This window comes from Grus americana, chromosome 1 (assembly GCF_028858705.1).
Source record: "Grus americana isolate bGruAme1 chromosome 1, bGruAme1.mat, whole genome shotgun sequence".
NCBI classification, from domain to species: domain Eukaryota; kingdom Metazoa; phylum Chordata; class Aves; order Gruiformes; family Gruidae; genus Grus; species Grus americana.
In genome coordinates this window covers 203820663-203838052 of record NC_072852.1, presented here as the reverse complement: position 1 = coordinate 203838052, position 17390 = coordinate 203820663, and the positions used below count along the sequence as shown (strand labels likewise).

The following is a 17390-nucleotide window of genomic DNA, read 5'->3' as shown; positions in this document are numbered from 1 at the left end:
CTTTAAAAATTCAGTTCATAAGCAAAAGGAGATCTGTTTGCATTTCAGTTGTGTGCAGAATAACTAAAATAAATGCAAAATGTTTCTTGGCATCCTATTGTGTATGCATCTATCAATGTGTTTAGTTAATAGTGTATATGCACAGATATACTTTTGTGTCTACACATATACCTTTTTTTGGTTTCCTTTGGAAATTTTCTTTTCATTATGATTTATTGTGTTTCAGTTTAGAACGTGCCTGATCATTCACCTCTTTGTCTATAAGATAAACTCATATATGCCCAATCCTGCTGATTTCCTACTCCTTGGCAATTTTCAGGTCTTCAGATTGTATTATCGAAGTAGCATGAACCTGCATTAATTTCTCTTTGCTAAGCCACTCTCTTCTTATGTAAGATAGATCTTCAAACTATCAGAAAGTTTGTGATAAAATAATTGGTAGAATTGGTAAATATGAATTATTTTTCTCAGAAGATTTGATTTATTGATACTACATGGTCCTTCTTTACATGATTCAGACGGCAGGTTTAAAATTGGATCTCTCACATCCCCTACAAGAACCAGATCATGGTGCAGGCTGTTCTGAAGTTTGTCAGTCTCAGTTTATGCTAATGCTACTATTTCACTTTGTGTGACTATTCCCACCGAGATACTTGATTCTGTATTCACATGGTTGGGGGACTCTGTTTTGGGATATGGGACGGTCATGCTCAAGTCCCTGAATCAAAAGATATGTAATTATTCTAATAGAACATCTTTGTTTAAGGATTGGAACAATTAGGAATGTGGATGGACATTGAATTTAAACCTAAGATTCACACATACTTTGTATAACTTTCTTAGTCACACTGTCAGTTAGTGACTGTTTTGAAGACATGTTCTTTGATTTTTTTTCTTGCCTTTAATTTTAAAAGTTTTTGATGGCTTAGAAATTGTTCTGACAAGGAAAAAAAAGATGGAAATCTCATTATGATCTATATGATCAAAATGAACATCCCTCCCCTTCCTCCTTCTTCTTCCTCCAGCTTTATATGCTAGGCATGACGTCATACGGTATGGAATATCCCTTTGGTCAGTTGGGGTCAGCTGTCCTGGCTGTGTCCCCTCCCAACTCCTTGTGCACTCCCAGCCTACTCGCTGGTGGGGTGGGGTGAGAAGCAGAAAAGACCTTGGCTCTGTGTAAGCACTGCTCAGCAACAACAAAAACATCTCAGTATTATCAACACTGATTTCAGCACAAATCCAAAACACAGCCCCATACTAGCTACTATGACAAAAATTAACTCTATCCCAGCTAAAACCAGCACGGTAACAATAGCTTTTTTGAAACTAAACTGGTACGAGTAGTTGCAAAATACTTTGTAAGAATAAAATTTTAAAAATTATGGTCAAGTCCAGCCATTACTCTGAGCTGAGCTGCAAAAATACTATGCATGGTAATTGTAGATAGTGTGAAATCCACGTCTTCATAGTAGTGGTAATTTCTCTACACCGTTTATCATAGGAATGAGAACATGGCTATGGGAGTACTCAGCCAAACAGTATCAAAAAGTACATTGTTCCAGTGTTGGGGTTTTTTTCGGTGCTTTTTAATATTGAATCAAAGTAAAAATTTTCGTCTTCATCTTCAAAGGAGTTTCTGTGATTGGTTGAAGATTTCCAGGAGATCAAATGATTTTACATAACTATAATGTCAAAGGAACTGCCAATATCAAAAAAAGAAATGTCTTTGCAGTAGAAAGAGATTTCTCAATAGATGACCCACTTCTATAGAAACTTCTTTTAGAGATGTTCAAGATGGCCAGACCTTTGAACACCCTAACAATAAATTTTAAAACCTCTTCATCAGACCAGTCTTCCTTCAATAACTTTGCCAAACTCACATATTTATCAAACTAAACTCCATAACAAAATTCCCTGCAGAATGCGGGAAGGGCAGAAAGAAGAACATATGAGATTAATTTTTCTAATATTTGTGTGATAGGGATAAATAAATAAGAGCTTTGAAACCATTCAATCAGAAGTGTAGTGAGATAAAGTGTAATCTAAGACCTGTACATATAATAAAATCAGGCCTTAAGTATCAATGTTAACAGCAGAGAACAGTAGGAAGGAGTCTGTAGGAAAGCCTCAGTATAATCATTAGTAAGATTTTGTTCCTTTCATGCCTTTTCTGATATTTTTCTTCATATTCTTTTTTCTTGCAAGACAGAAGAAGTGACACTGGATTGTATATAGGCTATCATTAAAGACTATTGACACCCAAACTTCTCTTTTACTAGAAAAAGCCAGCTTTTTCCAAAATCTATCTGAGCAGTGAGAATTTGAGTTTGAAAAGAAATGGTACAAAATATCAAATGTTAACACTGTGCCTTAAAAGCAACAGTCCTGAAAACCTTATGGAAGATTCAAAGGAATAATCACAAAAAACTTGGCAGGAGAAGGGAGAGGAGTGTCACACACTCATAACAAAGAAAAGACCTTAAGCTTTTGACAAGAGGTTGAAGGAGAAAAAAAGTTTTTGCAGTTCCAAACAGAAAGTCTAAAAAAAAATTAATCTATTTCACTGAGGCCTTGTTATAATAATTTGTGGAAGTTAAAGTTAGAAAAAAAGTCATACTATACTGAGCTTTCCATTTGAGGTTGTTTTGGTTCAGGTTATCCACAATTTTGGAGGCTTTGCTGTGAGTCCTATTCTGTATGGAGCACAGATTACTTCAAAGAATGTTGCAACTTCTCTGGTCACTGTCTAAGGTGAATCACAGCTTTTTTCTATAGCTTTTTAAAATGCAATCTTTTATAACCTTATTTTTCATGTTAGAATTTGTATATACGTGTCTTGCACATTGTAAGGAAGAGTCCTCAGCTTAGATTTAGAACAGAAATATGACTTTAAAGCAGCAATTTTTTTATGACTGCAATGCCTATTCTCAATAAAAAGAATAATTAGTTATTAAAAATGCGAAACATAATCTTAGCTAGTATACGGTTAATAGACTATTAACAAAAAAAACCCAACACTTCGGAGGAAAGCATTGCTTTTCAAGCATGAGAGTAACCGCCGTTGTACTACTCTTTAACTGCAAGATTTCTTATCAAATAAATAATTTTAGAATACTGTAATTACCTAAGCAAATTATTTCTGTTACATCTTCTGTGATACAGATCTTCATTGTAACATCATACTTTAACCACTTTTTAAAATTTAGTACACTTTTTAAAATTTCTTGCAAGAGAAAATGTATTAGAAAATGATACTTTTCTCCACTTTGGGTATGTGGTCACTCATCTGGTTTCCAAAAGCATTGTATTTCCTAGGTCCAGCACCACTTTATGAACCTTGTATTTGGTGAAAGCCTATCTCAGTATCATGTATTTAATTCAGGTCTTTAGTATGATAGTATAACAGACAGACGATTTTCAGATTGTAGCTTCTGTTAGACATCTGCTCCAGCTTAAGATTTAGCCTTTTAAAAAGCTGCATGAAAGTTATTACTGAGTTAAGTTTTATTATTGCTAAAATTGAAGTTCTCACTTCAGCAGGCCACACTGACTATTATTAGGATCATAGGATTATAGGGTATCCTGAGTCGGAAGGGACCCATAAGGATCATCGAGTCCAACTCCTGGCTCCACACAGGACCAGCCGAATCAGAGCGTATGACTGAGAGCATTATCCAGACACTTCTTGAACTCAGTCAAGCTCGGTGCTGTGACCACTTCCCTGGGGAGCCTGTTCCAGTGCCCGACCACCCTCTCAGTGAAGAACCTTTTCCTAATATCCAACCTAAACCTCCCCATCACAGCTTCATTCTGTTCCCTCGAGTTCTGTCACTGGTCACCAGAGGGAGGAGATCAGCACCTGCCCCTTCACTCCCCCTCGTGAGGAAGCTGTAGGCCGCAATGAGGTCTCCCCTCAGTCTCCTCTTCTCTAGGCTGAACAAACCAAGGGACCTCCTCTCTTCATACATCTTCCCCTCTAGACCCTTCACCATCTTTGTATTATTTATACTGGCAAGCTACTATTATTTGTACTGAGAAAATAAAATGATCAACAGATATTGCAAATTTTGTTTGGAAGAAATCCAGAATAGATATCATTTGCATTAATTTATGCAGGACTTCTTAGTGAAGATAAGAATGTTTAGTTCAGAGGCTGAAAGTACTTATTAATTAAAAGAAAGCACTTAGAACATGTTACATATAAAGCATTGTATAGTTACTTGTAGAAGCATGTATGGTTCTTATTTATTTTTTCCAAACAATAGTTTATCTGAGAAATCTTGAATCATGTTAAATAACTTTTTCTACCATATTATTTCGATATACTTTGTTGGCCTCTGCAGAAGCTGTGTAATCGCGCATTCCATTCTTTGAAAGCTGTGCTCAGACTTCCAAGCAGGAAGTCATGCTTATTTCAGTGATTGTTCTTCTCCTCTTCTTGACTTTGTAATGATTGCGTACTTGGCTGCTGCTATCATATTTCCATTAATCTAATGCCAGGCAACTGCAGTTTCATAAATGATGACATTTACAGGTATTTTTCTCTAACATTTCAAAGACTGTGAATCCAAATCAGAGGAAGTTCATGCTGCAGCGTGGTCCAGATCTTGCTTTTAAATCATGTTTCCTATTCTCACACAGAACATTACAATAATTAGTTTCCTGTTATTTAAAAATTTGGTCACAGTAAAAATGGTCATCATTTGTTACTGACATTTCAAGTCTGTTATGTATGTTTGAATATTTTATATTTCCATGGCAGATCAGTGGCTTACAACTGGAAGGCTGCAGTTTTGATGGAAATCGACTTTCAGAAAATCTGCATGATTCTCCCAGTGTGTCATCTGTTCTCCCTTGTTATATGGCCTGGATTCCACAGGTACTAAATTATTAAAAGCCCAAAACTTTCAAGACCCATAATTCACTTTTTTCTGTGTAGTAGCTTTTCAGTATGATGTTGTTGACTTGTTTTCCTCCTCATTTCAAAATAAAAATCTCTGTCTTTAATAGGAAAAGCAGTTACTTCTTTTATATAAAACTCATATAAAGAACATCATTTTGTCAATACTTTTTAGCTTCTATTGTTTAGATTAAGACAAAGGCATGTATACATGAGTTTGGGAGTTCATTCCTAGAATATATTTTCTTTGCATTTTAAACATTAAATTAAAATGCAACAGCAATAAAAAGATAGAGAACATGATGTGATCTGTAAGCAAAGAAAGCCTTTCCCCTATTTACACTAACTTAAAAAAATGCCAATGCTTGTAGCGCTAGGTAAGATGAAAGTGAAGCAATCCAAACGGTAAAAATTGTTACTGCTTCTGCTCTCCAATTATAATAGCAATCTCTGGTAAATAAAGCAAAAAGTTATATAGAACTTATTCAAGGAAGTGTAGGAATTATAAATTCATATACTTACAGTCTCATAACTACAAAGCTTATTGTAGAATTAATCTCATCTAAATTTAGCTGTCTAAAAGTTAATTGCCCGGTATGACTTAGATGCCTTAGCTCCTTCTTCGGTCTCAGTAAAAGATAGGCATCGCAGGAAGTCCATCCCATCATAAGGTAACTGCGATAAATCTCTGTCTACATGTGACTCTAGAGACAGCCTAGACCGCTAACTCTGGGACAGACAGATGAGAAGAATCCCACATACAGATCTAACAGAAAATATATTAAGACTTTTACATAAAAAATCAGGTCTGAGTGTAGAAAGTGAAAAATAGGGGTGAATGCAGGTTTTTTCCACTACTTTATCACAATAAATAAGATTAGCAGTATACAAAAATTGAAAAATAATGTAATCTTTTATCCTGTCCTGTAGACATTAACTCATCAAGGAAATGAATTTATTAACTGGAAGAGTTTGTTATTAACTGGAGAACTCTGCAGAGTTCTCTCTAGAGAAGAGGCTAGGTTTGGTTAGAAGAATGTTAAAGAAAAAAATTCACTGGACCCATGGAGTTGAAATTTCACTTAGAATTGAGTTTATTAATTATCATTAATTATGACAATGACGAGATTTGTGATGTATTGTGACAGATATTGTGCAAGGAGCTCCATTACTAAAACACTACTGTATCCCAACTTTTTTTTTCCTCATTGTTATTTCTAGCACTGGAAGTATAGCATTGTATTATAGTACAACATTAGAAGTATGATAGTCAAGATTTAGACTTCGAACGCACAAATACTAGCCACCATCTGCCCTACTGCTCTCAGCTTCGATGGGAAAGAAAACACTTAAAATTTAAAAAAAAAAAAAAAACAAACCCCAAACAAAAAAATCCCACAAAACACATTACAAAGTTGATCAGTGAAAGATTTTTCAGTTCTTTAGTAGTTCACAAGGTTTGTTTTATTCAGAGAAATAAACAGATTTCTAATTTAATTGAAAGATGGTGCATGGGATAAATACAGAAGTGCCAGGCGTCTTAATATAGACTCAGTGGTAGGTGGGGGAGGATGGCAATATACCTGGTTTTACATGGTAACACCAAATGTTTATCTTATGCACACTGACAATGAGGATTATAAGTAATCCTCTCTTCATTCTGAAAAACATTCATCTTGTGTTAGAGATAAAACAGATTCTTAGGTGTTTTTCTGGATAGCAGTCTATATTCTTTAAACTTCGAAGATAAGATTCAGAAGTTATGTGTGACATCAGCAGAGACCTTTATCTATAAAATATAGAAGTGAGATAGTTCAATAATTAGTGAATTAAACTTCTTCCAATATACTTCATATTTGAAATGAACAGCAACTGAAGTATTTTGTGTTGGAAAAAAAAAATTATTTTAAAACACAGGCCAAAATGTGTCAAATGCCCAGATTTTAAATATAAAGAATGTCTGAGGAGCACATTTCTGAATTGCTCTGCCAATAAGTTGGTTTGCTATGGGCTTCACTGTAAAAATTGTCCACAATCAAGCACTGTGCTCAGAAACCAAGGCAGAATCGGGACATTACGCACTTCCCCTTATCTCGTTATCCTCTCCTTAGGAGAAGAGTGCATGAAGTAGAACATATTATCTTAGGATTCTTAGGTTTTTAATTTGTTTTCTTTTCCCCATAAAGATCTCTTATGAAAGCTAATGAGCAAAAATCTGTGTATTTATAATGCAGTACTTTGAGACTTTGAGGTCATTTTCAACCAAACTAAAATAAAGTGAACTCTCTGGGGAAAAAAAAAAAGTAAAAAAGTAAAAAAGTAGCCTACAGAATTTCTCTGAGAGAACCCTCTCAAAAGGCTGCAATGCTTAAAATGGAGTATTTTGAGCTACTGACATGATGCTTGTTCTCATTAAACTGTGAAGGTCCTTCCCAGTCTTAATTCACTGATAGATCCCAAGCTGTGAAGGGTGTCGCTAAGGGGGATGGAACCGTGTGTGAGGCAGCCTAGACAAAGAGAATTTTTGGACTGTGCATAAGCCAAGGACATAAGGATTTGTGGTTCAAAAAGACTTTCACAGAATGGTTTTAACCCTGAAATAATGTGATTCCTTAAAACATCAGTGGGATTGAGAAAGGCCCGAGAACAGCTATTTATACCCAAAAAAGGTATAAAAAGAGGTCTTTGAGGCCAGCTTTTGGCCTCCCAGCTTTGGCAAAACTTAAAGTCTGTGATTAACATTTTACTCCCAGACTGGCCAGCATTTTGTTTACTTCAGTAGTGGAATAAATGTGGTAAATATAATCCTTCTGAGAACAGCTGAGTTCTTTTGATAAACTTCTGGTTATTAAGTTATTCTGTACAACTCCTACATTGCACAGACCTTCTGTAAGGATTTAAACACTGATGTTCAAAAGACATGGGAAGCTGATTTTCAAAAGGAACAAGAAGATTCTTCAGAAATGACTTACACTTGACATACAAGGCAAAGTGTTTGAAACAATTCCTGTTTGCGTGTTTCCTTTTTCCTGTTTTTAGTTATTTTCTAATATTGGAGCTTCACTAACTCACATTTGATGTGATTTGTATTGAAAAGGCTCTCATTTTTGTTTCAAATTCCTTTCTGACAAGTGTGCTGCTTTGTTACTTGATTCTTGAAAATCTTCTGACATCTTTTCCTTGACAGGAAAGGAGATTTTGAGTGTGATGGAAAACATATATATCAATATATAGGCAGGCAGATCACAACTGGGGCTGCAGCAGAGGAGGAGCAGCAGGGCTGTGCCGCAGGGACGGCGGGCAGGCAGCCGGGCTTGCCGAGAGCGCGGGCTGCCCCAGGACTCCGGCCTGCAGCACAGCCCTGGTGCTCCCGAGTGGCCTTCTGCCCTCTGGGAACTGTTCAACGCTTCCCTTGCCCCTGGTTTGCAGAAGCTTTTGACATGTAATTTTGGGGTTTTTGGCTGAAAGAAGATTTTGATATGCAGTTCATAGGATCACCCCTATTACGTGTTCTTGTGGTTTCGGTTTAAGAAACTGGAGAGAAAAAGTAGAGACTTAGATATGGAGTAGTCTAGTGAATTTTCTGAAGTCTCTGCTTTGTTAGTAATCCTTCTCCTTTGCAGCTTGGACCAAGCGGTGCCTGTCCAAGGCTGCAGTGTCTATCTTAGGATCCAGCTGTAGATACCATATCATTGCAGATTATTCCTTTCTCATGTTTTGTTGTCTAAGTGATAACTAAGTGCTTGGTTTTTGACAGGATGCATTTGGTCCATATTCTCCAGAGGAATGCATATCTTTACCAGTCTACTCTAGCGTGGAGAGAGACCGTGTGGTGACAAATATTGATGTACCTTGTGGAGGAAACCAAGACCAGTGGATTCAATGTGGCGCTGCTTTATTTTTAAAAAATCAGTGATCTGAAACTGCATTAAATTAACTCTTGAAGTTAAGAATTATTTAAACATCTCAATTGTTTCTTATTAAAAGAAAACTTTAGATTCATTGCTCATACATTTTTAAAGCAATGGTTTATAAATTCCCCTGTTTATTTTTTTAAGATATATAAATTCTATTTGAATAGAACTTCATTGTATCTTTGTGGGATATTGTAAAAGTCGACATGGCACTATTCAGCAAACTGTTAATTTGGGTTGTTTCTCTAGATTGTAATGGGCTGTATTTCTTTCTCAGACTTGCTGAAATCTCTTATGTTTTGCCCCTAAATATTAAGTATAAATTCAAAGTCAGCGTTTTTTCTTTGATAATTTTTTTCATTATTCCTTTTGAACTGTTATGCCTCCATTATTTAATAAAAGAAAATGATAAAACTTACCTGTTGTAATTGAAATTGAATATTTTACTTGAATATAAAAATCAGGATAAATGTTTCAGTCTGTTTTAATGATGTTTTACTTGTAATCATATTTCTTTTTATTGGTAGTAAATAATAGGAGCTTCATAAACTTTGTGTGGAGTTATAAATTCCATTAGACTACCATTACGGTTGTTATCCAGAATCTACTGAAAAAAACATTTTATGAAACTGTACTACATTCCAGTAAGAATGTGCACATAAATGCCCAAGATATAGACAAACAATTCCGTAGGCACACAAAAGAGATTTTAGCCCAGTTGTCACGTGATTAACAGAGGGATAAAATTTTGGTCTGTGATGTGAGAGACCCTTGGAGTCTTGTTCTTAGTGCAGGATACTCAAGTTTGATTTCGCTGAGTCATGATGGGATGCTGCCATAGCTTTGGTGTTCAGTTAGACAAAATCCCAGACGAAGCAGGAAACCAAAATCCAGCAGGAAGCAGCATTACTGAAGAAAGATGAAGTCTCAATATAAGACTTGAAAGTGTCTAATTTTTAACTCTAATTACAGAGTCAACTCATTAAGATATTTTTAAAAGCCAAAAGCATAAACACACTTTCTTGGTTTGCTTAGAAAACAAAATAGATGTCTTGGCTCCGATATCTCTGATAGATTTTATATTTATTTTAAAATAGTATTTAAATTAGGACTATATTTCACTTGTTTGATGTTTTTCATGGTGGTTTGAGGGAGGGAGAAGGAAAGCAGATAAAAGATTGGCCACATGTCCAGGTTAGCTTCCTGAAGGAAGTTTTTCTCTGTTCTGCTTTATTGTTCATCCCTTAAACTTGGTCTTTTGTCTTCTGTTTGGAAAGTTTCCCATTTTAGTTCTTCTTCTAATAAAAAGATGTCCTAAAATAATTTGATACAAGTGCACATACATTTTTAAAATTGAATCCTATCTAAAAGCAGAATAGATTTACTTGATACTTTTCAGATAGTAGTCTCATCTTCCTTTATACATTTGACTCTGATTCACTGAAGAATAAAATTGTAGCAAATTTGGAAAAGAGTTGTCTGTGAAAAAAATTTTGGAAGAAAATGACATTTCCAACAGAACAGAAAACACTCGTATAAATGCGTGTACAAACTCTGTGAGGATTTTGAGGGTGACTTGTCCAGAGAAAGTTTTCTGTCATAATAGGCTTTCTTGGCAAAACATCACTCAGAGAGGAAACAGTTTTTACTGAGGGCAACTGTGCTTTCAGTTCCCTTAGGGACATGTGAAGATCATGTTGCAACCTTCCCTTTTGGATCCAACATGTTTGCATAAAGCAGAATGGATTTTAGCTTTCATATATCTCAAAATTGAGGGATCTACTGACTCCTACTAGTTCCAGCTTCTTTTTTGTGGACAGGTGGAGAAATACAGATATTCAGATAACTACCTATGTTAGGGAAAAGATGTCTGGAAAATAGACATCATATTTTAACCTACCTTGCACAGAAAGTAGAGACCAGAAATGTCGTAGGTGGTTTTGATGACCAGTCTTGCTTGTTACGGGAAATAAAAATCTATTGCAATGGGTTGTAGAAACCCTGAAATAAAACATTAGTAGAACATTGTGGGGATTTTCTTGGTTTGGTTTGGTTTGGGATTTTTTTTGTCTCCTAATTGTAAGCTTCAAATATGCCTTCCATCCTGCCAAGTGTAAATATGAATATCAGAGCGTCTGGTTTCAAGTCTCCCCTTCTTATGTATTTAGACAGGAAGTCTTTACTGATTCTATTAATATACAGATATTGACTCTATCACAAAACCCACTTATAAAAGAGACTCCTCCAGATCTACCACACTATCTTTATTTCTGTTTCAGGGTCAGGAACTGACTCAATTTCTTAACGATAACTTGTCTGTACCCTAACTCCTCAGAACTGGGCTATCTCTGCTGTGGAGGGTCCTTACCTCTTGTATGTGTCATCTCTTACTGCCTCAGATTTAGAACTGCAGAATATTTCTCAGCTCACACCATCAAGAGTTTTGTTTTCAGGACAGTACTGTTAGCCAGCTTGATTAAATCTCTTGTTTGGTTAATCTCTTAGTTTAGAGTTCTTCCATATTACCAAAACAGTCTGCTTGCTTCTGCTCCTTCTGAATCCTTCTATGAGTGATATGAAAAAAACCCTCTTAATGTTTAGCTATAACTAAAGCATTGAATTATATTTTTATTTGGGCAGAAGTCCTTTGGGAGCTCATCTAGACGGATCTATGTTACAAATGTGAAAGGTGCTCTCTCTAGGTGTCTTGGGTGTGTTTATTTTTTTAGCACAGGACAAAAAACTGATTTAAGTAAATTTCAAGCTAATTTGGCAGCTTGAAATCTAGTGGATTTTTAATGATGTAATGTTATCATCACAAAAAACTTGAGAGCTGTTGTACTGGGTTTGCGTGGCAAGGTTTGGGTAGTGGGGGGCTACAGGGGTGGCTTCTGTGAGAAGCTGCTAGAAGCTTCCCCTGTGTCCGACAGAGCCAATGCCAGCCGGCTTCAAGATGGACCCACCGCTGGCCAAGGCCGAGCCCATCAGCGGTGGTGGTAGTGCCTCTGGGGTAACAGAGTTAAGGAGGGGAAAAAAACACCAGGAACAATTGCAGTCAGTGAGAGGAGTGAAAATACGTGAGAACAACAACTCTGCAGACACCCAGGTCAGTGCAGAAGAAGGGGGAGGAGGTGCTCCAGGTGCTGGAGCAGAAATTCCCCTTCAGCCCGTGGAGAAGACCATGGTGAGGCAGGCTGTCCTCCTGCAGCCCATGGAGGATGATAGAGGAGCAGATGTCCACCTGCAGCCCATGGAGGATGATGGTGGAGCAGATATCCACCTGTAGCCCCTGGAGGACCCCACGCCGGAGCAGGGGCAGAGTGTGAGGAGTCCTCCCCCTGAGGAGGAAGGAGCAGCAGAGACGTCGTGTGATGAACTGACCACAACTCCCATTCCCCGTCCCCCTGTGCTGCTGAGGGGGAGGAAGGTAGAGAAATGGGGAGTGAAGTTGGGCCTGGGAAGAAGGGAGGGGTGGGGGGAGGTGTTTTAAGATTTAGTTTTTATTTCTCATTACCCTACTCTGATTTGATTGGTAATAAATTAAATTATTTTCCCTGAGTTGAGTCTGTCCTGCCCGTGATGGTAACTGGTGACATGGACAATGGGATCAAGTGCACCCTCAGCAAGTTTGCCGATGACACCAAGCTGTGTGGTGTGGTCAACACACTGGAGGGAAGGGATGCCATCCAGAGGGACCTTGACAGGCTGGAGAGGTGGGCCCGTGCAAACCGCATGAAGTTCAACAAGGCCAAGTGCAAGGTCCTGCACATGGGTCAGCGCAATCCCAAGCACAACTATAGGCTGGGTGAGGAATGGATTGAGAGCAGCCCTGAGGAGAAGGACTTGGGGGTGTTGGTGGATGAGAAGCTCAACATGACCCAGGAAAGTGCGCTTGCAGCCCAGAAAGCCAACCGTGTCCTGGGCTGCATCAAAAGAGGCGTGACCAGCAGGTTGAGGGAGGTGATCCTGCCCCTCTACTCTGCTCTTGTGAGACCCTGCCTGGAGTGCTGCGTCCAGCTCTGGGGGCCCCAGTACAGGAGAGACATGGACCTGTTGGGAGTGAGTCCAGAGGAGGCCACGAAGCTGATCAGAGGGCTGGAGCACCTCTCCTTATGAGGACAGGCTGAGAGAGTTGGGATTGTTCAGCCTGGACAAAAGGCGGCTCCGGGGAAATCTAATTGCGGCTTACCAGTACCTGAAGGGGCCTACAGGAAAGCTGGTGAGGGGCTGTTTATGAGGGAGTGTAGTGACAGGACAAGGGGCAATGGGTTTAAGCTGAAGGAGGGTCGATTTAGATTAGATGTTAGAAAGAAATTCTTTACTGTGGGGGTGGTGAGGCACTGGAAGAGGTTGCCCAGAGAGGTTGTGGAGGCCCCCTCCCTGGAACTGTTTAAGACCAGGTTGGATGAGGCTTTGGGCAATGTTGTCTAGTGGAGGGTGTCCCTGTCCATGGCAGGGGATTGGAACTAGATGATCTTTAAGGTGCCTCCCAACCCAAACCATTCTATGGTTCTATGATCTCTCCCTGTCCTTATCTCAACCCGGGAGCCTTTCGTTATATTTTCTCTCCTCTGCCCAGCTGAGGAGGGCAGTGACAGAGCGGCTTTGGGGGCACCTGGCCTCCAGCTTGGGTCAGCCCAGCTGTATATTATGCTCACAGTCTATTAAGCACTATGTTTGATACTTATTTTGACTAAAAGTGATTCACTACTATTTCCTTCTCGTGACTCTAGTCATAACCCTGATGTTTTGGAAGGCTCCCAGGTGACCTAAATAGGAAAAAGAGATTACTTCTCATGTGTTCCCTGATATTTATTGTCTTTATGTATTGTGTGATGTGCTTGCTTTCTACACAATGTTGTAATCTAAATGAAAGATACTATAGCTAACTACTACTCTATATCATAGGAATAGTATTTTTGGTAGTAAAAGATAGAACTGTAGAGCGTTTATTACCACCAAAGTGCAGCTGTATCACAAGCGTAGGCCATTGAGAAGTATGAATGAGGAAACATAAGAAATAAAAACATCAGAAATGCCTTAATGGTCTGGCTAGTGTTTCAACGAGCCTCTTCTGCTATTCAGTTTCAAGGGTATAGGAACTTGTAAGACTAAAATATATAAAGAGATCTTAGAAAACACAGATTACTACTCTGCAAACACCCTCTTTTGAAGACTTGAGAAAGAGGCATATCTTGAGCAAGTACAAATTGTTATCGAAAGAAATCAAAGTGACAAAATGCTAACTGAAAAAACCTTTAAAAAATAACAAAACCTTCGAAAATAATGAAGATTGTGCAGTAATATCTGTGTTTAAAATACAATTTTTATTTTTTTTATTTTTTACAAATGCATTTATTTTATATTTAAAGGGAACAATTTCTGCCTTTTACACTTTATAGCAGTCAATTATTCGTCAGGTATATTGGTGCTGTCATCCATCAGAAGATGTGCTGTTTGGTGCATTTAGCGAGTTCACAGCAAGTCTACTGTCACAGACCATGCTATGTTCCCAAAAAGAAGAATATATGTTTATTGAAGAGTCAGACTCACTTTTTATTGTTATTTGAGATAAACTACCTTTCAGAAACAAGAAGCACATTTTAGTTGTTCTCAACTGCTCTGTTGTTTGCAAAAGACAAATACTTGTTCTTTCTCATTCTTTTCATAGCCTGAAAATCTTAACATTGGCTACTGAACTACCAGTTAAAATGTTCCAGAACAGAACTGCTATGAGCGGATTACCTGGATAAAGACATGCATGCTAATTTTATCAACTGAGTGACCTATGGTTACGATCGATAGAATATCTGAAATTGTTTAGTGATACGGGAAAACTCTGTAGAGTTGATTTAAGATATTTTCTAGAACATTTTTAGAATTTCACTAAAATCCAAACGCTGCAGTAGAAGTTATGCTGAGTACAAATAGAACTAGTCATGCAAATTAGTCTCCCCCCCTCCATTTCTTTATTTCAGCTTTCAGATAATAGTGCTTAGAAGAGCAGTAATTTCTCCCAAAACAGCTATATAATTGTTTAGAGCTGAAGAGGGAAAAAACCCCTGAACTCCATGCTCAAAAGCATCATATATGAATCATTATATGACCTCTTAAACTGATAGACTGTCTTTGATTAACAAAAATGGGTTTACGTAAATTATACTTAATATTGCTTACCACACTAAAAATGTGCAGGCTCGACTAAGGCTAGAAATTCTTATATGAAGTTTTATAGACATATTTTTTAATTATTTTAATTTTTTCATTTTTAATCCTTTGAAAATGAAAAGTGTGAATAAGAAACTAGATGTAGAAGAGTCTGAAGACAGAGTGGGTCATATGTGAGAAAACAACCTCACCCTCTGTGAGTCCTTATGTTGCATTCTCCTCTGAAGGTGTACAACTTTGTGAGTGTCCTTGTGTTCTTCACATGTTAGAAGGTTCCTTGGAAACTCTGCGGCTGTAGAGGCCATCCTCCTTAACCTCAGCTACAGCCTCCTGTGTGTGTGGTTGCATCATGCAGCTCCATTTCCTGCATCTTCTTTTCATTTCAGCCACTGAAATTTCAAGAAATGCCTCTCTCTAAGGTCTTGATTTCTTATTTCTAGTTCTCATGAACTTTATGGAAGACGCCTAGAAAGGAACAGAACAGGTTGGGGTTTTTTTTGCTTTCATTGGGTTTGGTACAAACAGAACGACTTTTCACTAATATGTTTCAGAAAAATCAAAGAGTAAAGTTGGTGTTACTTATTTGAACAGTTTCACAACAATAATTACTGTTAATATGGACTGCTCTTTGCCTGAGGAATAGTTCTTAGGGTATGATCCTTGTGGAAATTGGGGTGGTTTTTTCCTTTTTTAAAATTTAAATTTATTTATTTATTTGATCACTTTATAATGCATAATGAATCACAACAGAATATTCAGAAAGCTTTGCATAGGCTCATTCTAGAATAGCGTAGGTATGCAAGGCTAGTCAATGCAAGAATTCAGGTATTCATGCTATGTTACAATACAGTGCTATTCCACTTTTGTTATCATCAAACCCATTACTGTGTTCTTGTTCAACACATAAGTTAACTGAGAGCACATATAATTTTAGTACAGTGTAAATATACTGCCCAGTGTTCATTCTAGCTTGATGATGCTCTAAAGGAAGTCACCTAAACAGCAATAACCAGGTGCCCAAGATGATTGTCAGGTATGCATAATCAAACTGGGAGCAGTTTTTAAAGAAATGTGTGTCAGAATTACTACTGGATTTGCATCTCAGGAGAAAACAAGCTCCTCTGGTTGTATTCAAAAGCAGTCTCAGAGATATTCTTCGTATCAGTGTTAGATTCACTTATTTTTTCAAAGAAGCCAACAAGAATCTTCTTAACAGGTCATCTTTGGGAAAAGTAATTAGCAATGATGCTTATGAAGCGTACCAAATAGGCAATTATATTGTCAGAGCTGTCTAACTCATCTCAGTCCCTGACAAGGTGAGTTCTTCTCGTGCTATCCCACATGGTACCATTTCCAGGCATAAGAGGGTGTTTCATGCACTTTTATCTCTCTACTGAGATGGCTAAGAAATGTCAAGGGTGAAGAGCGTTTTGGCGATGGGCATGGCCATGTCAGCGTCTGCCACTAGATGGTACTGTGGACTAGACCCTCGTGAGGGACCGGCACAGAAAAGTTACGGAGGGGTTGGATGGTAAAGCCAATTTATAGTATATATAACATTGCATCAACAGTCTGTTCCGAAGGAAAGTTTCTTATCAGCAGTGCTGAATAAGCAGCTATATCTTAAAAAAAAGCTTATAGTTGGTTGTGATGTAGTTCTTTTTAGAAATAAGTGATTCACCAAGTGAATTTCTTGGTACTTAGAGATGCCTCGGTTGTGGAAGTGGATAAGGCACTGACTGACCACTCTGGCCTGTTTGCAGCTAGTTCTGTACATCTTCAGTATCTGCATGGGAAGAAGGAACAGTGAGGAGAAGTATGCCCTTGCAGCAGGGAAGGCCAACAACTTCCTGGGCTGCATCAGGCAGACCATAGCCAGCAAGTCGAGGGAGGTGATCCTTCTCTGCTCAAATTGGTGAGACATACCTGGAGTTCTGGGTTCAGTGCTGGGCTGCCAGTACAAGAGACACATGGACATATTGGAGCAAGTCCAGAGAAGGACCACGAAGGTGATTAGGGGACCAGAGCATCTGACATACAAGGAGAGGCTGCCAGAGCTGGGACTGTTCAGCCTGGAGAAGAGAAGATTTGGGGGCACTTTTATCAGTGTATATAAATACCTGATGACGGGAGCAGGGGGAGTAAAGAAGATGGAGCCAGACTCTTCTCAGTGATGCCCAGTGAAAGAAAAAGAGGCAATGGGCACAAACCAAAATGTATGAAATGTCATTTAAATATAATACATTTTTCTTTATTCTTAAGGGTGACCGAGGACTGGCATAAGTTGCCCAGGAGGGTTGTGGAGTCTCATGCTTGGAGATATTCAAAGCCCAGGTGGACACTGACCTTAGCAACCTGCTTTAGATGACCATGCTTTGAGAAGTGGGGTAGGACTAAATGATCGC

The 17390-nt window shown here is 38.2% G+C and overlaps 1 protein-coding gene across 3 annotated transcripts in view; it reads left to right on the top strand.

Moving 5' to 3' along the window:
• Positions 1–9235, top strand: part of DYNC2H1 (dynein cytoplasmic 2 heavy chain 1) — a 174795-nt gene extending 165560 nt beyond the window's left edge. For all 3 annotated transcript variants that reach the window (XM_054849169.1, XM_054849177.1, XM_054849197.1), the window contains 2 exons: positions 4766–4882; positions 8661–9235. In XM_054849169.1, the coding sequence (XP_054705144.1) occupies positions 4766–4882; positions 8661–8819 (276 nt within the window). In that variant the 3' untranslated portion in view covers positions 8820–9235. The remainder of the gene's footprint in view (positions 1–4765; positions 4883–8660) is intronic.
• The last annotated feature ends 8155 nt before the right edge of the window (positions 9236–17390 follow it).